Here is a 17,874-nt window from a genome sequence, read left to right on the forward strand (position 1 = left end):
CCATTGAATACAAACAAATTCATGAGTATTATCACTCCTAAAAATTTCTAACCCCAAATTATGGATGCATCTGTGCATGTTTTAACAAACATCTTAACATTTATTATCTAGTTTCTGTTAATTCTTTACCTTAATAACAATTACTCTATACAAATTAACAACTTTAGTTTGAATGGAGATGCATAGCAATATGAGACAACAAGTATACTTTTGTTTTAAGATATCTTGTGATTACTGATTCATGTTGGTCTTCCCAAAAAAAACTATAATTGGGCGTTTATTCCATTTTAAATAATACGATAATCCAAGCGAACAACAAGTCATGTGAGGTTTACGAAACCAGTTAGTTAAAATAGAAATTTAACTTAAGCACATTTATACAGTATTTTGAGCTGGAAGATATTTACACCATAACTTTTTTTGCCAATTTACTTCCCATTTTCTTTCTCTGGAATATCCTATAGTTTCCTGAGCACCAAGTGCTCTCTGGTACCTTATCTCTGATACTATGCCAGTGCTCTGAGGTGCTATCCTGCGTGAATTGCGCTAAATAAATACAAGTTGTTGTTGTCCAAGTGGTCATCATTCCTGTGGTATTTCAGTACTAACATCCTTCAACCTTAGCACAAAGATTCATAAAATAGGAGGTGCGTGCCTACTATTCATGAACATAATAGTGATTAAACTTTTTAGCACAATGCAAAAAATCTCAGTCTGGTAAAAGGTTTACTTATTATGAATTTATCTTTAAATGCTGCTTTGTTTCTGTTAGATACTATGAGTAATTTATGCATTTACCAAAATTAGGAAAACTTTGAAGGATGTCCTGGACAATAATCCCCCAAATAAAATTGATCCTTTGTTTCATGGCTGTTTGTGAGACTTTGCTGTAGGCAAATGGGCCACTGCATTCTTCTACAAACATACAGTTGCTCCATTTCCCAACATGAATGGTGTTATGTCAGATGCAAAAATTATTATTATTTATCATTATAAAATAGGGTTGTGGATATGCCGTATTTTGTTCCACCAAGGTCCCATCCACCTGTTCAGGTGGACAACAACAAATTGCATTTATATATCACCTTGGGACGTCCTCCTGATGTGAAAGATGCTATAAAGATGCAATTTGTTATTGTTAAAGATCCCAAGGCACTATTCAAAAACAGAAAGGGATTTCTATCAGTGTCCTTGCCAACAGACGAAATTGGTCATTCCCTTCATGGCTATTTGTGGGATGTTGCTGTATGTGCAAATGAGCTACCGTGTTCTCCTACAAACATGCAGTCGCTCTGGGACACTATCCTGCATGAGGTGTGCTATATAAATGCAAGTTATATATTATGTAAATTGGCTATTATATAACGTATAATAAGTACACGTTACAGTAATTCCTGTGAATTGCTTTGAGATGTCCTCCTGATGTAAAACACAAGGATTATTATTAAAATTATTCCTGAGCCACATATTTTACTGGCAGTAAGACATTATTGTCCACAAATGAAATGTTTAGGTTTGGGGCTTCAAAACTTAAAAATATAGGGGACATTGTTTTTTAAAAAATGTTAATTATCAGTTTGCATTGACGATTGTTGCATTGAATATTTTTCTAGGACCTAAAAGAACTAAAGATGAAAATCAAGCCGTTTAATGAAGTTTCCTTATCACATTTTTTTAGTAATGCTTTCCAAATCTTAACCATTTAAATTGGGTACAAATGATTGGATAGTGCATCGTGCATAATGGAAGGCACTCATATTACACAGCAGTTATATCAACCTATCAAAGAAATCTGTTTTATAAGCTTCTACTGCCTTGGAGGAAAAGTCAAATGGATACCGTACACATGCAATACTTTACCGCACAGATCCACGAAGCATTTTCCTGAGTACTGTCAAGTAAAGGAGGAGCCAGGAACTGCTAAACAGAGAGGCTTGTATTATGACAACACTGCGTATATTCAGAAGCAACGTTCCACAACTAACGCAGTTACAGAGCCTTGTGCTGTGTTGCTCTGTTTTGTTGAAAAGCAACCAGAATTTACTGATGTGTTTACTAAAAGGTCAGAATCCACTCAAAGCCTGAACATGGGAAATCAGGATGGAAAACTTCTGGAGGTGCCAGAGACTGGAAGTAAACACGGTGAATATGATGTGGATTCTAGTGCATCAGATCTGCAGAATTCGCTGTCAATAACTTCTGAACATAAGAAAAGTGATGGTAAACTCAAAAGGCTGAAAAAACTTGCAAAAAGAAGAGAGTGTACCGAAGAGTCTTTACACAAAAATGCAAAAAGTAAATTGTTTGTCGAAGCAGAATTTTCTTCTGTCAGCATTGCTAAAGAAGTACCCCAGGGGAGAGAGCAGAGGATGTGCATGAAAAACTCTGAAAGCAGCTCAACTGATTCATTTAATTACAGTAAAAGCATAACACTCCAACCAGACATAGTTGGCATCAGCTTGCTACCTGAAACAGAAGGGGAAAAATCACATCTACCAAGAAACCATTTGGATTTTCAGGAAGCCTCAACAATGCGTTTTTTGTCTGAGCAAGGCAACGACATGAATGAATATAGCACTGATGATATAGTGACTGTTAATCACCGATTATTGGATAATATAGAAGACGCCCTCAAACACCTGCATGAGAAAAATGGGAATGTCTTGCATGGAAAGAATTCAAATGAGAGTTTACCTGACGCGAGCAGCAGCATCATGTCTATCACCAATTTAGCTTCAGATCACAACGTGCATCAATGCGGAGACAGAACAATCAATGAGGAAACAGTGGTCACAGTAGTTGCCAAAATGCAGGTTGCACCTGCAGTTGTGCAAAGTGTTGTACGGGCTTTTGGAGGGTCTGAGGAAAGCAAGACACATGAACCTTCAGTGGAGGGATCCATAAAGAATCGTTTTGAGGCCCAAAACCTTTCCACTGTGGTTACTGCAATGAAGAGTGAATCTGTGGCCAATTGTGATTGGGTCACACTACCTGAGACAGCCATGGAATGTAACACTACAGCAATGTATGAAAAGAAGAGCGACAAAGACACAAGCATGCAGGTGGAGAGCAGTGAAGAAGTAGAATCACAGACCTTCAGTGGATATGTCAATAAAAGCCTTAAAAAAGTTGTTGAGTCAGACAAGTTTCATGAAGCAGGTGAATGGCAGAGAGTGGAAAAGAGCAAGACAGTTGCGGGCAGAACAAATCTAATTTGTGTTGACAAAGATTTGTTAAGGGAAGTTAAAGTTGAAAAAATAGATAAAACATCACCAAAAGTATCTCTTCATAATATGGATGAAGTGTCCATGGGTGATAACAATAATCAGTTAGATATCAAAAACGATTCTTTATCTTTATTAACTACTGTCAGTAATTTTTTTAGCAGTCCATCTCCCAATAACAATTCACAGAGTCCTGTGTCCCCCAATTCATCTCCACTGACCTCAAGATTACCAAGTCCTCAATTAAATCACAGGATTCTCCCATTACCTATATCAGATGCAGAAGATGACAATTCAAGGTTGAATTTACCCAAGGAGAGTTATAACACACCTAAAGAGGTGCCAGTGGAACATACAGACTGCTGCATATTGATAGAACAAAATGACGCCAGCTCAAATAGTTTGTTGCAAAATCAGCAACCAAACTGGGAGGAACAAAAGGCACCTGAGTTTCTGTTACTATCAGGTTAGTTAAAACACCATTTTAAATTTATCTATTTAAAATATTGTAAGCTAATTATTGTAAGCGTTACTTTATTTTGTAAAGGTAAGAATTGGAATGTAATAATAATAATAATAATAATCCTTGCATTTGATATAGCGCTTTTCACGTCGGGAGGACGTCCCAAAGCGCTTCACAGAACACACTGTAAAGTGAATTGACTGTATATTTGTGGGCGAACGCGGCAGCCAATTGCGCACAGCAATGTCCCACAAACAGTCGTAGATTGAAAATGACCAATTTAATTATTGTTTTTTTTTAGTTTTGGAAGGATTATTATTAGGCGTGTGGAGTAAGGAAACTTGCCCAAGGTTTCGCCCTGCCTGGAATTGAACTCAGGTCTCTCACTTGCAAAGCGAGTGCTCTAACCACTGAGCTACAGGACTCCATGTAGGTGGAATTAGCAGATTGCAGACACATGTTATCATCACTCATCTGCAGCCTGACATCAATTCTTCATGCAATGTGTGATCCTATAATAGATGTGACCAGTTCTGCATCATAGTTCTCGGCTATATGATGATTGAACATGATTGAAATATAAGTTTGTAATCAGTATTTACACTGTGGATCTTGTGTCTTCCCAAGAGTTTGGAGAGCAAAAAATGTATATTTTTGAACTTCACTTTTATCTAAAGCACCAAACGAATGTAACTTTACAATGAAACTTGATTTGTATTTAGTGTCCAGATTTGTACTTTGTCTCATGAATGCACCAAATTAGGTTAACAATTCAGATTGAAAGATAGTTATGACTGCCCTGTATACATGTATGTTGCTATCGAACCCCGAGAAAGCTTGATTTATGTTTCAGTTTTACATTATTTGAGGTTTAAGTACACTGCAGCATCCCTGTGAAGCTAATGTCAGTGAATATGCGTGATTCAGGGGGGATGAATGTCTTGTGATGACTTCTTGCATTTTATAAATGTTGCACTTGGAAAACTTCACATAGCGGAACAAAGATCTCTTTCATAGTTATAAATTGGAGAAAACTGGGGACGTTCTGTCTTGAGTGAGCTTTTGTGCTCAATGTGGGATGATACAATGCCATCTTCACCTGTGTCAATATTTTTCCTGATGGATTATCATATATAACCTCAAAGCATTTCCTTTTGCGTTCCATCAATCATTTTATACATGAGCTTTTTTCATCTTTGCCTTTCACAGCAGTGGCTTTACTGCATAACTATTGCCAACTGTCTAATACCATCTTAAATATATTGAAAAATATCTTAATTGGCAAGAATGAACAGCAAGAAGAGCCCTGTTGGGGTTCTGTTCCATCCACATTTCAGGAACACATGATATGCAGGTCAAAAATAATCAACGATGGACAGTCAAGTGAAGGAAATTGAGATAAAGGAGTGGTGAATTAAATGCTTCATGCTGATTCCTGATTAACGGGTTCACATTCAGTCAGAGAGTAAAGAGCACCAAGTGCAGGTTGAATAAAGGCTCCATAATTTAATTTCGGGTTAAATTTCTCCAGAGGATTTAACTCTCTGAATTGTGAAACATGTTTTCCTGCTGCTGGTGCGTTGGGTGTTTTCATGGCTGGACAAACAGAGTGAGTAAGAGGCTGAATTTGTGTCAATTACTCAGAAATGGAATACTTGTGGTGCATTACAGGCATACCATACATCATGCACATTAACATGGTTTAAGAAATTATGGATGTATTTTGCAGTCAGGCCTCAAATGTGGTCAGTCTATTGGAAGGAATGTAATCTAACGAGGAAATGATTGAAGTGGAAGTTTTAGAAGAACGAAGAAAGGAACTAACACTCTAAAAATAATTCAGGATCCGTGTTATGCGAGCAGTGGAGAAGAGTTTGTATTGGTGTGAATAGAAGATGAATGCAAATCGAAAGAGATTGAGAATGACAAAATTTAAAGCCAGGAGCTAGCACTGAATCAACCATGTGCATTTCAGCAAGCAGAATAATTCGGGAAAGGAATAGCGAACCTGTTGGGCACACGCATGGGCACTATGGTAGTGCGGGTCACAGACTGCTCTATAACCAAAAGAAGGTTCAAGATTGCAGTGCTGGAAAGAAATCCACACATGTATGCTGAATTTACACTACTCACAACAATAACAGTAGCTTGAATTTACTTAAATAGGGCCCTTCATGCAGGATGGTGTCTTGAAGCATAATTGCAATAATACACACAGTTCAATATAACGTGGGATAATTCAGGCATTTAGCTGCCGCTGGTTTCATGAATAATGTGCTGTCGTCCCTAATCTCCAAAACCCACTAAGGTCCGAGAAATTTGTCACTTGGAACCAGTTTCTTTCTTCTGCTGTGGATCAATCTTGTCCACTATGGGTGACTGGTGCATCTCAGATTTATTTCACTTGAGATGATTACAAATAGCAGAGAGAATAGCCTTTCATCCCATCAGTCTGAGCTGGGTTTGAACTGAAGACCCAGAAGTGTGAAGACTACAAATTCTTTGTGTTGGTTCATCCCTCACTTCCTATTCCTATGGAGCAAAATTGGATGCTGCCAACATCTATTTCACTTGTGATTTGCACAGCGCATAAGGTTCTGTAAAGTATATGAATACAGGTGAGCTATTAACAAAGTCTTTCTTAGTAACATTGATTGCTCACTTGCAGTTTTCTGCCATGGGCCAGTGAGCGATTACTTAGTTTGGATGATGTTCATCTGTATCCTTTGACATGTTACTTGGTCTTAAACTAGAGCAGAGCAAGATCGTCACCCAGAAATATTCTGGGATGAGAGTCATGAATGAATGAACTGATAGTGAGACATCTAGGCTTGTAGTGGGTAGTAGGTGACCAATAGATAGAAGCAAGAGGAACAGCTGAACCTGATTTTAAAAAAGAAAATTAACTAAACAACCAATTGCATTATTGACATTGAAATGTCAGTGTTAAAAATCCTGGATATGCCCTGCCAGTCAAGCAATGTCAGTAAAAGTTAACATTTTGGTTGTGATCCTCATCAGAAGTCACTTGGTTACCTTTCAGGTGCTGGTTGTATATTTTCTGTGTATATGACCTATTGAGGCAGGAGACAAAGCACACTAAAAGTGAGGTAGTTTTGGAGCTCAGTCTATTCAGTGGCTGAGATGACCTTCAGTACTGGTAGGTTTTCAGTGCATTTACTTTTGCAGCAACTTGGCACTGCTCCAGAGCTTGCCACTAAAATGATAAGTTCACAGCTGCATGTTCAAATGAAGGACTAGGTTACTTATTACAGTAATGAAATATCCAGCATGAGTGCTTTGATAAAGAACTATGAATATTTAGTTACATCCTTTGTCTACAGGAAAGGGATATCACTGGAATAAAGGTGATCAAATTCAATGAGTGTAAAATAATAGTGCAGACTTTAAAAATAAACAAATAAACAAATAAGCAAATAAACAAATAAGAAGAAATCCCATTAAAAGAAAAAGGAGCAATATGATGCTGATATAGAATTTCGTTTGTTACCCTCTGAGGTGCACACTTTTTTGTGTGAATTTTACATAATGGTGAGGACATTTACATAACCAAAACACTTTCATATCTCGCTTGTGATAGCAATTCACACTTTATTCCAATATCCTGCTGGCAATGATTTGATATTTTAATTCAAAGAAAAAAAAGTACTGATTAACTGGTTAGAAAAAATAGGGGGAGGTAGACAGACAATAGAAAATGCCAGGGGATTAAAACTGAGGAATCAAACCATTGGAGTCAGACCCACAGCAAGACTGGATTTTGAACAATGCTTCTTAAGTGGGGGAAGGAAATAGACTTTTTTTTAAAAAAAAGAAATGATGTAATTCAGTCTATATCTATTATTCTCCCTTTTTTTTAAATTATAGAGTCAAATCTGCCTCACTTTACCAAAATTACTTGGCATCATTCACATAGGTCTTTAGTCACCACTGTTAGTTTAGACATCATTGAGAAAACAAAAAACATTGAGCCATTGGCCACAGGAACATTTGTGGAGTCCTGTAGCTCAGTGGTTAGAGCACTCGCTTTGCAAGTGAGAGACCTGAGTTCAATTCCAGGCAGAGGGCAAAACCTTGGGCAAGTTTCCTTACTCCACACGCCTAATAATAATCCCTTCAAAAACCAAAAACAATAATTAATTGGTCATTTTCAATCTACGACTGTTTGTGGGACATTGCTGTGTGCAATTGACTGCCGCGTTCGCCCACAAATATACAGTCAATTCACTTTGCAGTATGTTCTGTGAAGCGCTTTGGGACGTCCTCCCGACGTGAAAAGCGCTATATCAAATGCAAGGATTATTATTATTATTATTAAGTCATTGTACTCTTTTACTGATCATTTATTTATAGACATTATTCATGAGTTGTAACATTATTTCCAAAGAGACGTTTCATACCATTTAAATCAATTAGAACTAGAATTTGCTTTAATTGCTACCTCAAGACATCTTTTAAATGATTAACTCTGATTGTGTGCATTTTTTGTGGTCAGTATGGTTGTGGATCAATAATTTACTTCAGGAGTATCTACCCTTAATCTGCTCAAGAAAAGATACAGCTGGAAGTTTCTGCCTTATAGAAGGTAAAACATTGTGCGGAATTGGCTGCCGCATTTCGCCCACAAAATATACAGTCACTACACTTTACAGTGTATTCTGTGAGGCGCTTTGAGACGTCTCAATGACATGATAAGGCGATATATCAAATGCAAGGATTATTATTATTGCATGCAAGAAATATTAAATAATTTGTCCTACTCAGGGATGACCTATTATGCCAAGGAAGTTTTCCCTCGGGTTGTGAACTAATCCCTAAATTCTATGTCAATAGGATTTATTTTCAATGTGATATTTTTCTTCATACATTATATTTATTTCCTCAAAATTAATTTTGTGAAATGAAATGAAGTTCTTTTTTCCCCCGAACTTGACTGAAGAATTATTGTGAATTCCCAATCTATTGTGAGCTTCCCAGCATGTGGCTATGGTATTGTGTTAATGATCTTCCTTTGCAGAGACATTCCTGAACAAAATACACAGCCAGTACACTTTACAGTACATTCCGTAAAGTGCTTTGAGACATTCTCCCAACATGAAAGACGCTACATCAAATGTAAGGATTATTATTATTAAATCAGTAAAGTATATGCTTGATTTAACTAATCCTATTGAGTATAACTAGGGCGTATCAAGGATGATCCTACGTTAACCTGAGAATAACAAGGCTGATTCTCTTCAGTAGAAGGCAGCTATTGCTCGGGAGTTCGCTTACTCTAGGATTGAGATTGCGGTTGCAGTTGTTGGCCATTGTTGCGGTTGGGCAGGTGAGGAGCCAAAAGATGAAAGAGGTAGAATGGGTCTTAATGGCGTTTTAGTTACTGCTGGGGTTGTTAGAGTAGAAAGTAGAATGTAATTTTTGAGATTGTCCACCAGAGTGCGCTGATCCTCAAGTTACATCAATACTAGAGTTTAACCCTAGTTTCATTTTTACGCCAATCTTTTGAAAGAAGTTTGCCACTTAGTGCTTCAACTATGAATTTTTTTTTACTGTGATCGGATGGAGCTCCTTTCGTGTGGATCTCTTACAGCTGCTAAAGAGAAGAAATATTCATCAGTATAAGATTTCATTCAAAATGCAAGTCTTTGAGATGAAAAGAACAATACTAAACAACGATACCATCCAATCCCCTGTCTCACTCAGTGACAGATCCATCCTGCCTTCTGTTAAAATCTGTTATTGCCTTAGAATTAAGAAATGAAGTTACAAAAATCTAGAGTTGAAATGTTTTGCTTTAAATCAACAGCAGGCAATTTATTTCATTGGATTATTTCACACACGCTTTGCTGCAACAAAACATTTGGTTGTTACTTATTACGGATAAGAGCCACACAGCAGGGAAGCAGAAATAAATGCCATTCATCCCCTCGAATATTGCAATTACTGTAGAAAGAATTTTAAATTAGGAATTTCAATTTGTTTTGGCTTAAACCTTGTTTAGCTTTTTGACTTTGATGTTAATTGTTTGCAGGTTTGAGTTTTTTCAAACTTTTTTTATGTTCTTGGTTCTACCTAGCATTCACACCTCAGCTGCTGAGAGACGTGTCCACACATTGCTCTCATATTAGCTCCTGAACATGGAAAGAGCAGAAAAATAGGCGTTTTTCACTCATTGGGAGAAAGAGTGCATACAGTGTCATACCCAAATCACTGCCTGATTTCAAAATGTGTTTATTTAATATGTCCCAAGAACTGTTTTCCACATCACACCCACACTTTCCTAATGACTTACTAACTGTGTGGGTGGAATTGGGCATTAATAATTCTAATGCCTTTTTCCTCAGGAGGGCATTTCAAAGGACATCACAGGATTTACTGGAAGGTGCAGTAACTTTGACCATGCGATCTTTAGATTCCACCTGATGGGACATAGGTATTAGCATTGAAAGTAATAATACTTTATATGTTGGAAGAAGTGCTATGGATGGAGTTTGATTCTGCTTTTGCTGGCTTTGCGTATATAATTTTGGACATTGTAGTGTGACATTTATTGACATATGGCTGAATATGTGAACTGCATTCCTTGTGTCCTTTTGGCATGTACAAACTGTTACTGACATGTTGGCACCAGAATGCAGGGCAGGAGGGAATGCATAGCCACACAAGCTGCAGCTAGTTAAATGGTCTTATTCACCTCTTTAATAATGAATCATTTAAGAAATCACTCAAAAACAGCTTCCAGTTTCTTTGCACTCCATGCCATATGGCCTACAGGCTGTTTTTTTTTTGCTGGCTGCAACTGGAAATGGCACAATAGCTCCATAGCTGTGTCTCTTTCAAGGTGGTCTTATATATACCAACAGGCTGGTGCCCATGTATCATCAAAGAAATATTACAATCTTATTGCAGTCCTGGAGACAAATAATTCAATTTATGTTTGTGGTCTCTTTGTCTACCAGCGGCACAGTAGAATCCTGTACATGAGCACTTTGAATGTTGCTAAATACGCTTAACTTTATTACAGCATTTACGGATACCTGCTTAAAACTTGCGTTACTAGTGGGATTATGATTCCAAAGTACTCACACCATGAAAATTAATTTCACTCTTCCCACTGTACACGTTTGAAGCATGTAACTCAGGAACTGAAAGCTGATCCATTTAGTATAAACATACAGTGCTCTAGCATGCATCCTATTATAGTTGAGTTCAGAATATATTGCATTTCTAAGATAATAATAGCAGTAAAAATAGCTTGAAGGCAAACCTTTTATCAGGCTTCCTGCTATTTCTGATATTTGATGGTAATGAAAATAGACGTAATCTAGTTCAGATGCACACATTCAAAATAAAATTGGACATATTTTAGATGTTCCTTTATGCTGCGAAAAGCTTGTATGGTATTATAGCCTGACTGCTCACACAGATGGAGATGTCAGTCATTTTAAAGTCAGCAGGAAATAGTCCTTCATCAAACTATTAAATGTTGTTCAGGAAGACTTTCCAAGTGTGTGCCAGTAAACCACAGGCAAAGCTTCCTTTGCTCCTTTAATGATACTAATAAACCTACTTCATGTCCTCCGCCCCTCCATCAGTAGGTGAGCTTTCAGCCATTCTGTCCCCTCTCTCTTGAACTTCATTCCTCCAACTTGCTCCCTCTCTACCCTTGTTCAGCTTCCATCTCAAAATCTACCTCTTTGACCATGCATTCTATCATCTTTCCTCATCCTACCCCCAGCTCAGGTGCCCAGCCAGCAGTGTCAAGCGCTTTCAGACATCCTTCCAAGAAAAGGCACAATTATAAATTGTATTCTAAATCATCTTCTTCCTGTACTTAACTTATTCTGGCCTGAGCTTGGTGGGGGGAGTGGGAGAAGAGCACGAATGGTAAAGTTTTAGCAGGTGATGAATAATCATGATTAATATTCCTCCAATATTGTCTGACCGACTTATCTTCCCAAGGTTAATAGAAAACTGAATGATGAGGAGAGCAAACTGTACCAGTCCCTCATTCTTGGAAACTAATAAGAGTGGTTGATTCATAATCGCTTAATGAATGAATTTAAAAGTAAAAAAAATGAAATGTAGCTCTTGGATTTCATTGACCGACCTTATTATTTTACAAACTGATGATGTTCTTTTCAGAGAAGACATCCTTGATGCAGATGTGCACTGACCAGTCAGAAAGTGGATCTTCTACTGAAAAGTTCTTGGTAACATCTCGGCCAGAATCCTTGGACCTCGTGCAGTTTACTGTGAACAGAGAGGCAATTGACAGAGAAGATCAGCTAACGTGTTGGCTGGATGGTAATGTAAGTCATGGCTTATAATGATTTATGGTCTTGAAAAAGGATATTTAAGCACAATGTTACAGATGTTTACAATGGGAACTTCATGTTAGTATATCTCACTGAGCATTCAATTCTCTTACATTAATCAGCAGACTAAAACTTAGTTTTCTTGGCTTAGCATTTAAAAATAAGTGAAAAATTAACGGCTAAGTCTCGCACACATTTTACTTATCTGATTACCAAAATGATGTATAATAATAAATGATAATCATTAATTCTTAGAGTTGATATAGTGCCTTTCACTACAGGAGGACGTCTCAAAACACCTCACATGCTTTACTGTAAAGAGTACAGTTGTGTATTTTTGTATATAAATTAATATATTTTTTGCAAAAGCATTACCACATTTGTGCTGTTTGCAAAATAGTTTTAGTGCAACAACATGCAGCAGGATTGTTATTCAATAGTGAGTAAGCAAAATAAATGTTTTCTTTCTTCCTCCTAGTATTGAAAATATTTCTATTCCATTTACATATTATTGATCAATGACCCCAAGAACATCACCTACAAGGTGATATAGCAGAGGAGCAAATGCAAGGATTATTATTTGTTTTGCTTTGTTGAGGAAAGAAGACCTTTTCATTTACATTCTGGGTTTTCAATTTTTCTTCCAATTATGTCTGATATGCAATGAGGTTGCATTGTTTCCTTTGTGCTAGACTTGACTTGCCACAAGTGAAAAATCTAAATCTGTGGCAGTACTGCTCCCAATTGCCATTTGCATTAGTAACAATGTTGACATTAAAAGGACAAAAAATGCAATTACATTATACCAATTTCTAGGCTTAATAGTTTAGCAATGTTCTGAAGTACAGATATAATTAAGTCATTTTGTAAAACTATGTTTTTAAAATGACCTCTTTTGCTGAATAGATTTTTTTGTTGTTGTCTTTTGTGTATCGAGATCTATGCTCTTAATCAAGAGTTGCTGATACTACGCCCTTGCTTTTTAAACTTAAAAATACTGAGCTGCATGCATCTTATGATATCTTCTACAAAAAATAGTGAAGCACAGGGATTTGGAAAAAGAGTAGGTAAATGGAACTGAAAGTAGCCAGCATGGAACGATGGACTGAATGGCCTTCTTCTGTGCTGTAAATTTCTATAATCCTGTGATAAATGTAACTGGGCTATTTTCATTGACATTGAGGGAATCGTACATGTGTGCACGGTGAATAGAGGAAGGAAATTTACAGTATGCCCTACTTCAAACTTGTATAAGTAAGGTCTCCCCACAAGCAGATGTTGCTCGTGTTGCTGTTGGCCATGCTGCTGGACTTACACCGGATGCTGACTTTTCATTTGGGGAGATGGGACTAGAGAACTGTGTTCTGGACTTCCTCACACTGGCCAGAATCCCATCTCGTGTGGTCTGAATGGAGATTAGTGATGGCTTATTCTCATGTTCAAACAGCTGCTTTTTCAAAGCAGGCACATTGCTGACCTCCTCAGTTAGGGATTTCTGCCTTCAGGGCACCTTCCCTGTGCCAGCTGGACCCACTTCACCTTTTACCACTGCTTCACCCACAAAGGATACAGTCAATTGACTTTACAAAATATTGTGTGAAGTACTTTGAGACGTCTCAACGACGTGATAAGGTACTATATCAAATGCAAGGATTATTATTGTTATTATTCATAACCAGTGCAAATACTAAATCTTTCAGTGACTGGCTGACTTGTGTCCTCCAAGTAGGGGTGCAGTAGTTATTTTTTTCCTCATTCTCCAGAAAGCAGATGTTTCATTATTGTTTCAGAGGCACACATGCCCATTTTGAATATGTACTGGTAACCTGCCCTGGCACAACTACACTGTTCTTATTACGATTTACGATGATGTGCTTCTGCACAATTATTCTTTATGACTATATGGTGCTATTGATGCATTGAAAGTATCTACCATAAGTGCTTTCTTCTCTCCATGCCTGCTTCTCTCTTACCTTTCAAACTCTATCTGCTGAACAAGTACACAGTATGCCTCTATTTTCAGGCCTGGCAGTTAGAAACAAGTACAATACAATACAAAGAATAGAATGTAAATTAATATAGTGCCTTTCATGTCAGGACGATGTCTCAAAGCATTTGATACTGGGGGCTGGGTACCAGAGCTTGGGGCAAGAGCCAAAGGAAGTGGAGAGGTGAAAGATGACCAAAAGTGTGGTCAAAGAGATACGCCTTGAGCAGAAAAAAAGTACAATTAGTAGAAATTAGAAAGAAATATGCAGAGAGAAAATATAGAAGAAAAACTATGTAGAAACACATGCTAACAATATGAATAAACTTCTATTTAACTTAAAATTATATTTTGTATTTATTTTGGTAGGTTAGGTTTCGTAGTAAATTACTAGTTATTATGAAATTTGAGAAACTTTATTACAACTGTACAATACGGTGTTATTATTTCTTCAATGTTTCCATAGGCTTGTTGGCAGTCTAAAGATTAATTAAAGGAAGAGAGATTTGCCCAGAGTATTTAAACAAACAGTTGTACCCTTTAAAGCTTATTTTATCACAATCACTGTGGATGCTTCTGTGTATTTTACAATGCACGGTTTCTTTGTGTCTTTTCTAATTGAATGCACACTCCACCTCACCAAGCCAGTCAGGAACCTAGGCATCTTATTCGACCCTCTACTGTCCATTCTCCCCTACATCTGTGCCATGACCTGCTCTGCCTTCCCCCACCTCTGCCACATTGCCCGACTCCGCCAATGCCTCACCTCTCAGACCGCCGAAACCCTCATACAGATTATCCAGAACTCTGCAGCTTGTGTCTTCTCCCACACCAGGCTCTGTGACCCCATCACATCCACCCTCGCCCGGCTTCACTGACTCCCTATCCCTCAGGGGATCGAGTTCAAAATTCTCGTCCTCACCTTCAAGGCCTTCCATGGCCTTGCTCCCTCCTAACTCTCCGACCTGTTTATAACCCCTTATCAACTTGTCCGCTCCCTCCGCTCAGCAGGTTCCAGCCTGCTCCATGTTCCTTGCCTGGACAGCCTCACCATTGACAGTCAGGCCTTCAGCCTCTCTGACCCCACTCTCTGGAACTCCATCCCACATTCCCTTCATCTCGCTCCCCCACTTGCCTCCTTCAAGGCACGTTTTAAGACCTTCCTCTTTGACTGTGCCCTCAGCCATCTTCCTACCCTCTCTGCCCTCTCCCCCCACCACCACCCAGGTCCCAATCTCTCACTGTTCAGAGCCTTGGGACATCCTCCCAACTTGAAAGGCGCTTTACAAATGTAATTTTGTATTGTATTGTAATCATACACAAGCTGACTGTTCTGAAACACCCTGACATTATGTAAATCTGACTGGCATTTCTCTTCTGTCAAAGCATATAATAAACAGCGAATTATGCACCCCACCCCAGAATGGTATGTAATGTTGTAATCTGTATCACAAACATTGTGGTATAAACTTGTAATGGAAAGAATTGTATGTCTGGCCAAGTCGTGAATGTTGGAATGTATTTATGGGCATTCTTTTTAAAAAAAACCCTGAACATATTTGTCTGCATCAGTGAATCATGTGAAATCTACAGTGAACACCATTGGTGGGTGGGCCTTCAATCATTCTGCCTCTGCTCTCTAGACATCTAACCTGAAGTCTCTCCACCTTGCCCCCTCCCTTTACACCTGTACAACTTTAAAATCCACCTTAAAACCACTCTCACTGATTGTGCTTTTGGCCACTTTTCCTGTCCCTCTCTCCAGCTTCCCCCCACCCACCCCAGCCCAGAAAAGGCAGTTATGTGAAGCGCTTTTAGACACCATTTCGATGTGAAAGGTGCCATATAAATGTAAATTCATGTTACATATATGAAGAATCTGTTGCATTTATACTTACCTCTTAGGCAAAGATTTAAAATGTTCTTTTAAACATTTTTAAAGGTGCAAATGTAAGCAATGAAATGCTGCTTTTCTACATGCTCATATTTTCTTCCAAGAAATTACTGTAGGAAGGTTATAAATTATGTCATTTTTATTTGAATTGGGATGGTGACTCATCTAAAATGGAATGCATATTCCCTTGGTAACACACCCACAGCACCAACCTCAGCAGGTTACCCAATTTAACACAATGCCTTCAATTCCTGTAACTGAGCAAACAATGAATACCACTGGGTTAAAACAGATGCTGTCATTTTTTAAAAAATAGGTGTGGCTCATTAAATGTCACTGCTGGTGTATTTTTTTGTGTACCATTGCTGCAGTGTAATAATATATCAATAAATATAATAATTATTTGGTCAATCAATCCACAACTGTTTGTGGGACACTGCTATGTGCAATTGGCTGCCGTGTTTTGCTGACAAAATATACAGTCAATTCACTTTGCAGTATTTTCTGTGAAGCGCTTTGAAACATCTCGAAGACATGATAAGTCGCTATATCAAATGCAAGGATTATTATTATATTATTATTAGTGTTTTCTATTGAATCGCAGGAGGCATTCACATACAAAATGCAGTCATTACACTTTACAATATATGCTGTGAAGTGCTTTGAGACAATCTCTTGAAATGATAGGCACTATATCAAATGCAAAGATTTATTATTTATTATAGTAATAATACCAGTATTTTGTTGCTCTCATCGGTTGAGGTCCTGAATACTTTATTGTGAATTGCAGAGTTTGCAGTTTTGTAATAATAATAATAATTCTTGCATTTGATATAGCGCTTTTCATGTTTTCTTGACGTCTCAAAGCTCTTCACAGAATAGACTGTAAAGTGAATTAACCATATATTTGTATCTGCAATATGCTAGTCTTAGCCTGTGATACATTTTATCTTAAAAGATTTAAGATTGTGGAAAATTCTTAAATTCACTCCAACCTTGGTACCTGGCTTGTCTCAATTCTTAAAAGGAAACTGGCTTTCAAATTAAAACCTGAATTTAATTTTGTTTCCATTGTTCTTCATAATTTGAATTTAAAGACTAACCGAGGTAGAATTTCTGACCTCAGGTTTTAGGTGATAAATAGCAATAGTAACAATACAGTGCTTATACCCTGGTATAATTCAGTACTCTGCTAGGTGGTAATACAGGGATTAATCAAGAATCTGTGTTTAAATTGATCTTTTTAGTCTGTGTATGGATTATGGATTTCTTATCTGTTACTCTGATGTCCTCGCTCTCCTAGTCCAGCAGGAAGTTAATATCAAATGGGTCTTAAAGCAACTATGTTTACAGTGGAATTATTAGGATTTGTTCTTGAAACTATTTTTCAGGATTTCCTGGCTCTATCTACATTCCATTTTATTTTTTTCCCTCCACAATGGAAATATACATAACCTCAGATTGCTCTTCATTTGTATTGACTTCATTTCACTTGAATTTTATCTTCTGGCTTGGTAATTTCTGAAGCTCTCTAGCTGTACTAGAGACTGGTTTAACCATGGAGGTTTCAACTGCAGGAATCATGGATGTACACAATGTTGACCAGAGCATATCATTGGAGGCTTTTGTTTTTTTTCACTACACCTTCATTGGATCATGTGTCCTATTAAACTAACAGTTAACAGGTGTTGATGACTTTTCAATTATTTACAGAGCCAAAATCTGCCCACAATCCAAACAAGACCCATCCCCTTTATACTCACCACTGAGCAAATGTGCATATTTGGTGATTGTGCTTTTCTTTCAGGCACACAGTTATATTGGGTTTTTAAACTAATAGTGTCTCTGGCTATGTGTTTGACAGATCTGAACGAGTTCCCTATGAATTCCCACTTCCATCCCTGTTTCCTGGGATTGGGGTTTGATATTGGGATGTTTAACTGAAACCCAAGATTCACACTGTAAAA

At 37.7% G+C, this 17,874-nt stretch overlaps 1 protein-coding gene across 1 annotated transcript in view; it reads left to right on the forward strand.

Annotated features, from left to right (window-relative positions):
* Window positions 1-1,742: 1,742 nt before the first annotated feature.
* fmn1 (formin 1) overlaps window positions 1,743-17,874 on the forward strand; it is a 130,487-nt gene continuing 114,355 nt past the window's right edge. The window contains exons 1-2 of the mRNA XM_007888381.2: window positions 1,743-3,690; window positions 11,854-12,020. Coding sequence (XP_007886572.2) covers window positions 1,743-3,690; window positions 11,854-12,020 — 2,115 coding nt within the window. The remainder of the gene's footprint in view (window positions 3,691-11,853; window positions 12,021-17,874) is intronic.

The sequence above is a fragment of the Callorhinchus milii genome, unplaced genomic scaffold (assembly GCF_018977255.1).
Source record: "Callorhinchus milii isolate IMCB2004 unplaced genomic scaffold, IMCB_Cmil_1.0 Scaffold9, whole genome shotgun sequence".
Lineage (NCBI taxonomy): Eukaryota > Metazoa > Chordata > Chondrichthyes > Chimaeriformes > Callorhinchidae > Callorhinchus > Callorhinchus milii.